A 13,152-nucleotide genomic window follows, 5' to 3' on the forward strand; every position below is an offset into this window, starting at 1 on the left:
AAGTCAATGGGGACCAAACTGATTACTGACATTATTCATAATATCTTATTTTAATTTCCATAGAACAAAGAAACTCTTTGAGGTTTAGACCAACTTCAGGGTGAGTAAATGATGACAGAATCTTCATTTTTGGGTGAACTATCCCTTTAAAAAATGTCTTACTGACCTTTTGAATAGTAGATCATAACCAAAATAATAATATTTCTTATTCAAGCTATGACATGTTAAAAATGTTGCATATTATTTGGCCTATACACTTCATTAAACTATTGATTTTAGGTGCAGTTTTGTTTTCATCTCTAAGCTATGACACCACTTAATGTAATATCTGGGTGCTGAAGCAAAACCAGTTGAGAGTTGCTGATTTAGAAGAATGTAGTTCAGTAAATGAACAGAAAATGGAGAGAGATCTGTGAAATTTTGGGTAACTTCTGCAGGATTGGACAGCTTTTCAACTTAATTGCTGTGTGTGAGTGGGTGTGTGTGTGTGTGAGTGGGTGTGGGTGTGTGTGTGTGTGTGTGTGTGTGTGAGTGGGTGTGTGTGTGTGTGTGTGTGTGTGAGTGGGGGTGTGTGTGTGTGAGTGGGTGTGTGTGTGAGTGGGTGGGTGTGTGAGTGTGTGGGTGGTTGGGTTGGGGGTTGTGGAGGTGTGGGCTTCAGGTATATCATGTTAAAGGAGAAGTCCATAATTTACACACACACACATGAGATATATATATATATATATATATATATATATATGATTTGGTCACAGACCGTCGTCATTTCCCTATGAAAAATGGCGCCCACACAATGACAAGCTCATCAAGCTGAAACTGGGAAACAATTTAGTGTAATTACAGTGTAAACCGTCTCTGTTACACAATAGACAGATAAATAAACAGACAGGGGCTGGACAGTCAGAAGTAATGGATGATCATGTGGAGACAGAAAGACTAGACAACACTCACAATGCTCAAGATTGTGTGTGTGTGTGTGTGTTGCTGTGCGGTGTCCAGTGTTTCTTGATGGGATGCTTGTGTGAAGGCATCCGGGCAAATGTGTTTATTATGAATCACATCTGATTGATCTCGGACACTTTGCTCTGTTCTCATCACTAACAGTGCAGTAGCTGTGGTGTGTACGTGTGGGAGCATGTATTAGTGTATGTTTAATCAGTGCAACAATGGGAGTCTACTGCAAAACAGGATACCACTGTTTCCTGCAGCAGAGACTGTCTCTGGGATACACACACAAACATACACACCACCTTACGGCTGTCTAGGTTGCTAAGTATGCATTTTCTCAGTGACATTTTCAGTCATTCAGATGAACACTTGGTCAATTATTACTTTTTGTTTGTATGCATGTCAGAATGCATCATAAATTTTGCTCATGAATGTCATTGTTTTTTTGGTGATTGCTTGACTTCTCATGTTAATTATCTGTAGTTTTGTTGTCAACTTCTGTTCTTCTGAATGTTCCCTTCTGACTGTCTATTGTATTTTGTTTGTCAATTGATTGTATTAATTTTGTGAAGTGACCATGGGTTCTTGAGAGGCGCTATAAGAAATAAACATATTATTATTATTTATTATTATTGGAGACTGTCTGATTCTTGAGTACAGGGACAACACAGACTCTAGAATGAAAAAATATACAAAAAATATATAAAAACCTGAGCAAAAAAAGGGTTTAGAAAAGTAAATATAGTTCCAGTATCATGTGTTTGCATATTTTGTAAAACATACATTTTGAAGTGTGGCTTAAGGTTATGTTTACACGACAACAATATGGTTAAAGTTTTGGTTGAAGTTTTTCCTTTGAGTTTTCCACGTACCACGATCCCCATTCATACGAATCCATGAAAATGACTAAAAACGCTGTATTCTGCTGGCAGGCCATTAGATTGCGATGAAACACTATAGAATGAATACGCATGTGCATGACGTCATCGTTTTCACAGATTTGTGTTTTTGTTGTTTACACGGAGACCGTTTTCAAAAACGTGCATTTTGAAACCCGTTTTCAAAAGTTCACCAAAAGGCCACCAAAATGGCGTTGTCGTGTAAATTATTTTTTAACTAAAAAAAAATCCCGTTTTTAGTTGAAAACTGTGTTGTGTAAATGTCCCTTTAGATACTTGTCGTCTGTGCATCTCAGTGATGATCCAAATAAATGTTATAAATGTGCAAAAGGAGCACTTTCAACTTCTGTTTGCTGAACTCTGAAAAACAGTAGTGTGTGTTTGCTGCATCAGCATGCTGGCATGTGTGTGAGTGTATGTGTGTGTGTGCGATGTCAGCTCATATGTTTCAGCTTTCAGCAAGTAAAACACACCTGTGAGAGCTCCAGCTGTTGTTTTGAAGAGCCCGAACAAGGGAAGCGGAGACAGAGGAAGAGGAATGTGCTGCTCACCCCTTTTTCCTTCAGCCCTTCTCTTCTCCTGTATCGTGTTGGTTCTGTTTACTTTCATCTCATTCACATCTCTTTTTTTCCTAACAGCCTTAATTATCTCTGTCTCCTCGTGCTTGTTTGCATTTGTCTGCTTCTGTCTTTAGGCCAGCACTATAGATGAGTTAACAAAGACGCCAAAAGCACCACAAATTGTACCAACATGTTTTTAATAGGTAGACTCCATTCTTCAAATCTAGAGAGAAAAGCAATAAACATGAGACAGAGAGCAGAAGACACAGGCACAGACAGGCAACACCCCTCCGGCACCTGCTGACCTCCGTCACAGATTTCAGGTTAAACTTCTGCTAGTAAAACAGGTTAAGGTCAAAGGTCACAGACTCTAATGGTGACCTTGTTTTTCTCCTGTCCAACTGTCTCACCATCTTCTCTGTCTCTCCGTTTCATGTGCAGTTGCTTTAGGCATGCGTTTATGATCAACAGTATGCAGACTCAAGACATTCAGGCTGCTATTTCAAGCTTTATTTTTCTATACTAAATAGCACTCTGTTGCCTGAATTTCCCTCTCAAACCCACTCTCTCTCCCTTCAGATGTTTCTCCCTGTAATGCTTTATCTGGTTTCTGTGGAAGCCCGTTTCCGCCACTAAATAAAAAAATAAAAACAGTAGTTGCGACTTTTTATCTCAGAATTCTGACTTTTTATCTCGCAATTGTGTTTATATCTCACAATTCTGACTTTATATCACGCAATTGTGAGTTTATATCTCAGAATTCTGACTTTATAACTCACAATTGTGAGAAAAAAAGTCAGAATTGCGAGAAAAAAGTCAGAATTGTGACTTTATATCACGCAATTGCGAGTTTATATCAGAATTCTTTCTTTATAACTCGCAACTGTGAGAAAAAAAGTCAGAATTGCGATTAAAAAGTCAGAATTGTGACTTTATTTCATGCAATTGCGAGTTTATATTTCAGAATTCTGACTTTTTTTCTCACAATTGCAAGTTATAAAATCTGAATTGTGAGAAAAAAAGGCAGAATTGTGACTTTAATTCACGCAATTGTACGGAAGAGGATTAGGGCCAAGCAATAATAAAAAATTAAAACCATCTCGAGATTAAAGTTGTTAAATTTAGAGAAAAAACTCGTTAAATTTCGAGAAAAAAGTCGAAATAAATTGTTGAGAATAAACTCATTAAATTACGAGAAAAATGGCGTTAAATTTCGAGAAAAAAGTCGAGATAAAATGTTGAGAATAAAGTCGTTAAATTACGAGAACAAATTCGTTAAATTATGAGAAAAAAACTCGTTAAATTTCGAGAAAAAAGTCTAGATAAAATGTTGAGAATAAGGTCATAATAAAGAATAAAGTCGAAATTTAACGACATTTTTCTCATAATTTAACGAATTTGTTCTCGTAATTTAACAACTTTTTTCTCATAATTTAATGACTAACTTTTCTCAACATTTTATCTCGACTTTTTTCTTGAAATTTAACGAGTTTTTTTTCTCGTAATTTAACAAGTTTATTCTCAACATTTTATCTGGACTTTTTTCTCGAAATTTAACAAGTTTTTTTCTCGTAATTTAACGAGTTTATTCTCAACATTTTATTTCGATTTTTTTCTCGAAATTTATAGAGTTTTTTCTCGAAATGTAACAACTTTAATCTCAAGATGGTTTTATTTTTTTATTATTGTTTATTCCTCTTCCATACAATTGTGAGTTTATATCTCAGAATTCTGACTTTATAACTCGCAACTGAGAAAAAAAGTCTGAATTCTGAGATAAAAAGTCGCAATTTCTGTTTTTATTTTTTTATTTAGTGGAGGAAACGGGCTTCCATAGGTTTCTGAGACCAAGAAGGTCTATAATACCTAATAATATATGTTAGCATTCCCATTAATTTCAATGGCAGTTGCTCAGCTTGTCCTTCACTAGCCACTGCCATGAGCTGTGATGTCTAAAGCTGGGCACACATTTAACGACTAGCTGAAACATTCTAGACTGTGCTCAACACACAGTGATTGTTTCCTGCGACTGAAGCAGATTTAAATTCTTACACACAGAATTTTAACGCCGACTGAACGCAACTGGCTCTGACTGGAAGCGTTTGAGCATGATAAGTCGAAAGTATCAATTTACATTCATAATCAGCCTTACAATCGTTAAAGGAACACTCCACTTTTTTTGAAAATAGGCTCATTTTCCAACTCCCCTAGAGTTAAACAGTTGAGTTTTACCGTTTTTGAATCCATTCAGCCGATCTCCGGGTCTGGCGGTATCACTTTTAGCATAGCTTAGCATAGTTCATTGAATCTGATTAGACCGTTAGCATCTCGCTCAAAAATGACCAAAGAGTTTCGATATTATTCCTATTTAAAACTTGACACTTCTGTAGTTACATCGTGTACTAAGACCGACCGAAAATGAAAAGTTGCAATTTTGTAGGCCGACATGGCTAGGAACTATACTCTCATTCGTAATAATCAAGGAACTTTGCTGCCGTACAATCAGTGCAGCAGGCGCAATGATATTACGCAGCACCTCTCACAAATGTCTCCATGGTTGCAAGGCACGCTCCCTGTGCAAGCAGGGGATCACAGACGGAGTGGAGTGTTCCTTTAAGTGTGTATCCGGCTTAAACAGAGTAAAAATAACATTCACACTTTTAAGAGCTCTCCAAAAATATTTGGGCACCAGTAACTTATCTACTATAATATGATTTGATTTAATGTTGCTTGCAGAAAAAAATATTCTGTCTACCCAGATAGGCCTACATTTGAATGGATGCGTTTTGCAGCCAGATGGTGTAGTTACGACATCCAGGGCCTCATTAGATCACGTTAACCAGCCAAACCTCCACAACTTGGCCTTCATTGGAGCCTTTAAGAATGCATGCAGTTGTTTGGTTTTAATTTTAAAAGTTTGGAGGGTACACATTAAAGGTTTTACACCTTTGTATGTTGAAATTTTGCAGGCCAAATGCAGTCATTTCAATAGGAGTCCCTGCAAGCTCATGCAAAGCATTAGGAACATTTCCCTACTAAAAAGACAGTAGGCTCCTCATAATGTTTTGTTTATCTGTTTGTTTGTTTTTTATATAAAAGTGTTTTAACCCTTTTACACATAGATGTCACTACAGTGGACAACTATTCAAAAAGCCATTTTCTTGCGTGTGCATGGGTTTTCATGTCATAGATGTACATCAGCCAACCTACAGTGGACACTAGAGCATCATCCACACTGCCACCAAGTGGCAAGGCGTCATATGTGGAATTTTGCCCGGGATGTTACTAAGTGTAGAGAAATCTCGAGCAGTGATGCCCAAATTGCTTCTTTTTTCTTTGGTCCAGTAAGTTATTTAATTATTATGTAAACTACTCTTACAACTAGCTTCAGTATAATTTACATAAAACTCAGAGATCGTGTTGATCCACGTGTATGAATGGCATGGCAGTGTGTAGGCACTTAAAGTAGGAATATACAAAGAGCAACAATATTCATTAAAAATGAAAATAATGTGATTTATTACTTACCCTCATGTCGTTCTACACCGTAAGACCTTCATTCAAGATCCATAAAGGTACTTAAAACATCTGAATCAGTTCATGTGAGTTCAGTGGTTCTATCTTAATGGGCCAGTTGTTCAAAAGTAATCTGATCGGATTTCGGCCATTGGATTGGATCAAATCTTGAAAATGGGTTGTTCAAAAGGAAAAAGGGATTCTGAAATCAGATTAGATCACGGAATCCAATCCTAGTTTTAATCTGGATCAAACCTTCAGTTTGTGTTGTTCAAAACTTGTCAGTAGGATTTGGATAACTTTGATCCAAAAAAACAGGATTGTCCTGATCCCAACAGGGGGTAGGATTTCAAGGTGGATTCCAGGAGGAAAATGTAGTAAAACTTTAAAACTGGTAAAAAAAAAATACAACATTTATATCATGTAATATACATACACATTTTTTTTATTTTGCTCTTGATTAGTTTAACTGTTAAATAAATTAGAAGTAGACATTAACCTACATATTTAGCCTTTCGGTAACCTACTGTAAAGTAAAAAAGATTTTGGTGCCATAAAACAATCCCCAAACATCTGTAAATATCCAACAAAAATATTATATTTAATTCAAAACCCATATTCTCTCTATCATCATGTCCCTTTAGGGACTCCGTAGAGCACTGGTAATCCAGATTTGGTAATCTGGAAAAGTGTGTATCTGGATCATGGTGATCCAATCCAATTTTTCTTTGAAAAACCAGCACAAAAGTAAGATGGATTACCTGATCCTGGATAGCAAAACATGGGATTTCCAAATCCAGATCATTCTGATACAGATTAAACTTTTTGAACAACTGGCCCAATATTATAAAGCGATAAAAAATACTTTTTGTGCGCCAAAAAACCAAAAAAAAATAACGAATTTTTTTTTGGGCCGATTTAAAAAAAACTGCTTCATGAAGCTTCTGAGATTAAGTAGAAAAGTCATGATTTTGGGGTTTGTTTTTGGTGCACAAAAAGTATTTTTGTCACATTATAATATTAAAGGCGCTCTAAGCGATTCTGAGCGGAGTAACTTCCTGTTGACGTTCGAAGTGTTGTCAAACAAAACAGAGGCTAGCTAGATCCTACCTCCTACTCCTCCTGGTCCTCCCCTCCGTGCTTCCTGAAACAGTCATGAACGCGCATTTAAAATGTAAGTAGCTTGCGTATTGACGCTGCTTGACGGTTATTGGCTGGAGCATGTTTATTATGTTAAGTGGTCCAGGCTGCACCAGTTTGTTTTTATTGCAGTTTTCAGAGCTTGTGGGGACTACAGAGACCGCGTTTTTTTACAGTGTGTTCAAGGGACAGGCAGCTAGCGCATAGTGAGGAGATGTTTGCGGTATGTGACAAAAAAAAAAATTGGGCCTAAAAACACGTCAAATCGCTTAGAGCGCCTTTAAGATAGAACCACTGAACTAACATGAACTGTTTCAAATATGTTTTTAGTGCCTTTATGGATCTTGAGAGGTCCAGTGAGATTGCTGGTAATAGAGGCCTCACTGAGCAATCGGATTTCTTCAACAATATCTTAATTTGTGTTCCAAAGATGAATGAAGGTAGAACGACATGAGGGTGAGTATAAATGACATTATTTTCATTTTTGGGTGAACTAACCCTTTAACACTAGCTATAGAACTACTGAACTTTATCCATACGGTATGTTGTCAGTGATAGTAAGGATAAGATCATTTATTATTTTACTTATTTTTGTTTTCATTGCCAGCAACAGCCAAACCTGTGTATGAAAGTAGCTACAAAATGGTCGGAACGTCATAGATCACAACTGTGTTTTTGACCAAGTTTTATTTCTTCATTTTTCAAAGATACTTTTACAAGATAACTCCTGGTTTTAAAGTAATTCATCAAACAATTCATCGCTTTATTTAAGTGATTTCGAGTGATACATCACAGTGTGTGTCAAAGGTTAGCCTACATGAGATTAAACTACTGACCTACATACTAAATAAGTGTTTGTGATATATTAATTTTTATTACATATACTTCCGTACATGTATAAGCAACTTCATCCAGTCGATATGTCTTCTTTATTGTGGAGGAGGCCTCTGAATGGAATCAGAGACTCTCTGGACGAGTTTGGCACACTCTGCCATGTTGAGACGTTTGTCATGATCATCATCTACTTCGTCCATCCATTGCTGAGTCACCATTGGGGTCAAGGTCTATCGAGAGAGAGAGAATAATAATGGTGTGCATTTTTGATGCCAAAGATGGCAAAATATGACAATCCTCTTGAAAAATCCCCCTTGCTAAAATATAAAGGCAGCTAAATATAAATGTTCATACATAAAAGACTCATTTCTACTGTGAGAGAAAATACTTAAAAGACAAAGTTAATTAACTGGCTTTTAAATTGTCATCGTGCTAAAGCAAATAATTAAAATATTATTTGGAAAATATTTACTTTGTGTTCAGTTGGCAGGGTATGTACCTGAATTTTCCATGAACCCCTTAGCACTAGCTATTTATATAAACATCACATAATGATGTTTGCTGATTTTTCTAATTGATTTGATAAAATGTATACAGACCTGGATTGCCCTTCCAAACTCGATCAGCATCATTTCAAAGACCTTCGGCCCGTCCAGAAGGAGGGTCCCACCCTGAGTGTAGAATGTGCAGATCTGATTTCCGATACCAGGAGGAGGTGGAGGTGTGTTGTCTATTATATCAGAAAGAGAAAGCAAATTAACAAGTTTTAGATCCATAGGGAAAAGAGATATCATGATTGAATGACATTGCAAAGCTCTGAAATGTAAATAATAATAATAATGATATATATATAAAACCTGATGCAGATAACTCTGATTAAGACTAGAAAGTACAAGTTCAGTATGATTTCCAATGAGAGAAAAACTGATTGGACACTCACCCTGAGCATTCACCACAGCAGCCAGCAGACACAGGCTCAACACTGCCACCAGCTGGCCAGATTTTGCCATTGTTGCAGATGTTTTACAAGAACAAGTCTGAGACTCAGATGAAGAGAGGCTGTAAAAGACAAGAAAATTAGGAAACTTACAAATAATTGAGCAATTGTCATTATATGTGTATTTTAAATATCCCAAATTTGCTAGTACATTGGCCCATGAAAAATTTAAGAGAAAACATTTTTTTTTTTTTTTTTTTACAAACATTTATTTTATGGCTGTTAACACTTAGTTAACTTACAATATTAATGAAATAAACACTTGTTTTATCTATTCATTTATTTCTTCTTTCTAAAAAATCATGAGGTTAATTAATTAAATGAGTGTTCACATTTCCTTCTTTACTTATAAGAATAGAGTTTTGGAATGAAATTTATTGTAATAAGCACTATGCAAAAATAAATTTAACTGAAAATGTTTTCAGGTTTATACATCTAACTTTAAAAGTGTGTAGAAAAAAAAAATCTAACTTAAATGTTTACCAGTGAATAATAATTTGCGGTCTTCAATTCAAGTCCATTATCTGTATAGTGGTTTTCACAATTCAAAGCAATTCATGATGTTAATGTTTGTAATAATGCCTAAGTGTCCTCATAATGCTTAGAATTTAGTTCTTCAGCTTTATATTTATTTCACACAGTATAAATGGGTCTTAAAGGGATAGTTCACCCAAAAATGAAAATTCTGTCATCATTTACTAACCATCAAGTTGTTTCTAACCTGTATATATTTCTTTGTTCTGCTGAACACAAAGGAAGATATTTGGAATGATGTTTATAACCAGGCAGATCTCGCCTAGTCAATGAGGGGCGAGATCTGCCTGGTTATAAACATTCTTCCAAATATCTTCCTTTGTGTTCAGCAGAACAAAGAAATATATACAGGTTTGGAACTACTTGAGGGTTTGAGGGTTAGTAAATAATGACAGAATTTTCATTTTTTTTGAGTAAACTATCCCTTTAATAGACATGGAAATATACAGCTGCCTTTTATATTTTAGTAAATAAAACTAAAATTTAAGTTAAGAAAGTTAAAAAGTACCGGATATCGGCAGCATTTAATAGGCCAACATAAAAACATTTCAAGATAAACATCAGGAAAACATGTTTGCGTCCTCATTGGTTACTCAGTGGCTTATTCTTTCAATCAGTGTAATAAAATCATATTGAAAAGAATGTAAACGTGTGATTTTTTTTTTTTTTTTTTTTTAAACACTCACTGACTGATGTGAATTATTTAAGCTGTCGATCCGGTTGTGCAAGCTTTTGGTAAACTAAAAATGCAGACCGCAGTGACAGAGCTCGTGTGTGTTTTAACATCCAATGCTTGTGTTTATATGTAATTAGTGGAACATTTTAAAAGATAGTTCACCACAAAAATGTAGTTATTGTCATCACTTATCATTTCTAACCCATGTGAATTTCTTTCTTCAGTGGAACATAAAAGCAGACGTTTGGCAGAATGATAGTTTCAGTCACCATTCACTTTCTGTAAAGGATTAAATGAAAGTGAATGGTGACTGAAACTACATCCTTTGTGTTCTACAGAAGGAAAAAAAAGTCATACAGGTTTGAAACCACATGAAGGTAAATTGAGTAACATTTTTGGGTTGAATGTATATTTTTTAAAGTTCATCATCTATTAATAGGTAGATATTCATCAATTTACTTGCTAAAAAAACAGGGAACAAAGGCCATTTAACTCCTATTTTTAAAACAACGCTGATGATTAGATTATTAGAAAGTGTCACTTTACCTGATATGTTGTGATTCTTTATATGCAAACTGGTTTATACAGTATTATAATATTGTGCTCAATGTGTAGTGATATGTTATTAATCTCCTAAACCAGCATACAAATGTCAGTGAAATGTTATAAAGTTGATCAAAAAGAAAATAAAAACTAATAAAATATGCAATAACATCATAAATAATGCAAAAAATGACATGCATGAGATAAAAAACATAAATTAATAAAAATAATTTGGTAAATTTCATATTAATTTCTTCAAAAGAATGTTAAAATATATATAGCTTGAAGTCAACACTGGAAGGAAAACAGAAAACAAGAACATTGAATAAGAGAGAAAGCAAACCAACAGGTTGTGTAGAGAAAAGTAGATAAGTGCAGGTGCTTCTTACCTGTATCAAGTCTGAAGAGAACTGCCAGCTGCTCTGAACAAGGAGATGAGAAAAACTAGGTGTGTGATTTGCATATGACCACCTTTTTTCACATTTGATACAGGAAAAAAAGCCAGAGTAGAACGGAAAGAAAAAAAAGAAAGAAAAAAAACAAGTTATGGAGGTGTGACTGGTTTGTTGATAGGTTCTTCCTTGTTCCTGATCATTGGCATGGAACTTCATGATCTATGATATATATTTATTTATATATAAACAAGTGAAATATGCTATGGTTTTATTCACTTTTGATGTCAAAGCAAAGGCAATGTTAAAGGAAAGCAACATTCATATAAAAATCAACATATAATGTTGTTGTATGTTTCATGTTCTCAGACTGCCACGCACACTCTCACAAATTGAGTTTCCCAATCATGACCACAACTTTAATAAATATGCCAGATCAACGAAGACAATAGTGCATTAAAATCGATGATGAAATAGGGTGAATCGAATGTGTAACTTCAGATCACCTGTAAGGATTAAACAAAAACGGGAACAACAAACAGCTTTTTATAAATAGCATTCTTTTACTTTCGCTTTAATAACTGACAACAGCCACAATCTATGTGGGACTGTCTGACAGTCAAAAATTCACATCATATGAAAGGAACCTGCTAATAGATGATAAACTATTACAGTAATGTGGTTGTATCACAATACGTGATTCAATTTATGTTTTACAGTTTGCAACGGCCAGATATGTAGATGCACAGTAGACCTGTTATAACCTGAGTATGACTATCTGAGCATATTTTTAAAATATCCTTGTCAGTTTTGTGTGCAATAGGGTGTTAAGTTCACAGTTTGGGTGAGGAAAAACAATTTGTCCATTTTCACCATGATTTTCGGTTATTTTTCAATCAATCAATCAATCAATCTTGATGTAAAGTTGTACATCAAAATGAAAGAGAAACCAGTGAAACCATGAAACCAGTTGTTTGAAAAGCTGTTCATTTAGTTTATTTTGTAGAGGAAAAAGTGAAAAGCTTTTCCATACTTCCAAGTTAATATAACATCTTAACCTCTAGATTGTTTAATGAGGTTATACTTGCCATCAAAATGAGTATGTGCCTGTTTCATCTAATGATTCTGATGACATGCCTGAGGAATACGGTGCATTTACTAAAGTTTAAATATCCGTCATAATTTTAATCCGATTGCTAATACAACTGGATCTGCCCTGCATGTGTATGGAGCAAATCTCACCTTCAAGACACCTTGTTTGGACGTTCTGCCAGATAGAGAGCAAAAGAGAGATTTCAAAAGATATAAAGACAGAAATGTCCAAAAGCAAAGCTCTGAAATCAGCATAAAGATGCTGTTAATTGTTAAGGTAAATGGGAGCAAGTCTGGAGAGAAACTGCCAAACTGCAATGCAAGAAAAAGAATTGCTTGATCTGTATCACCTTTTTTTTTTTTTTTTTTTTTTTTGCTGTAAACTTCCTTATAGGACAGATTCACACAGAATGCGTTTTTGCATTTAAAAACACAAGACAGCGCAGCGGAATGGCCGGAAAAGCAAGATCTTAAAGGGTTAGTTCACCCAAAAATGAAAATTCTGTCATTAATTACTTACCCTCATGCCGTTCCACATCCGTTAGACCTTCGTTAATCTTCGGAACAAAAATTAAGATATTTTAGTTAAAATCCGATGGCTCCGTGAGGCCTCCATAGGAAACAATGTCATTTCCTCTCTCAAGATCCATAAAGGTACTAAAAACATTAATATTATAAATGGTTCAATATTAATATTATAAAGCGACGAGAATATTTTTGGAGCGCCAAACATAACAAAATAACGACTTATTTAGTGATGGCCGATTTCAAAACACTGCTTCAGGAAGCATCGGAGCACAGTGAATCTGTGTATCGAATCTGCTGTTCGGAGCACCAAAGTCACGTGATTTCAGCCGTTGGCAGTTTGACACGCGATCTGAATCATGATTCGACAAACTGATTCGTTTATGCTCCGATGCTTATGAAGCAGTGTTTTGAAATCGGCCATCACTAAATAAGTTATTTTGTTATTTTTGGCGCTCCAAAAATATTCTCATCTCTTTATAATATTAATATTGAACCA

At 35.2% G+C, this 13,152-nt stretch overlaps 1 protein-coding gene across 1 annotated transcript; it reads right to left on the reverse strand.

Annotated features, from left to right (window-relative positions):
• Positions 1–7,728: 7,728 nt before the first annotated feature.
• Positions 7,729–11,169, reverse strand: si:dkey-247k7.2 (uncharacterized protein LOC797677 homolog). The gene is made up of 4 exons (XM_048154099.1): positions 11,034–11,169; positions 8,835–8,953; positions 8,494–8,624; positions 7,729–8,124 (listed from the first exon to the last, which is right to left on the reverse strand). Exons 2-4 carry the CDS (start codon positions 8,902–8,904, stop codon positions 7,990–7,992), a joined length of 336 nt encoding a protein of 111 aa, XP_048010056.1. The 5' UTR covers positions 8,905–8,953; positions 11,034–11,169; the 3' UTR covers positions 7,729–7,989.
• Between the last annotated feature and the right edge of the window lie 1,983 nt (positions 11,170–13,152).

Source organism: Megalobrama amblycephala, linkage group LG13 (genome assembly GCF_018812025.1).
Source record: "Megalobrama amblycephala isolate DHTTF-2021 linkage group LG13, ASM1881202v1, whole genome shotgun sequence".
Taxonomy (NCBI): domain Eukaryota; kingdom Metazoa; phylum Chordata; class Actinopteri; order Cypriniformes; family Xenocyprididae; genus Megalobrama; species Megalobrama amblycephala.

Coding starts and splice junctions, on each gene's coding strand:
- si:dkey-247k7.2 (XM_048154099.1), bottom strand. CDS start 8,904: ATGGCAAAATCTGGCCAGCTGGTGGCAGTGTTGAGCCTGTGTCTGCTG. Junction 8,625..8,834: donor TGCTGTGGTGAATGCTCAGG/GTGAGTGTCCAA, acceptor CTGATATAATAG/ACAACACACCTCCACCTCCT. Junction 8,125..8,493: donor AGTTTGGAAGGGCAATCCAG/GTCTGTATACAT, acceptor CTCTCTCGATAG/ACCTTGACCCCAATGGTGAC.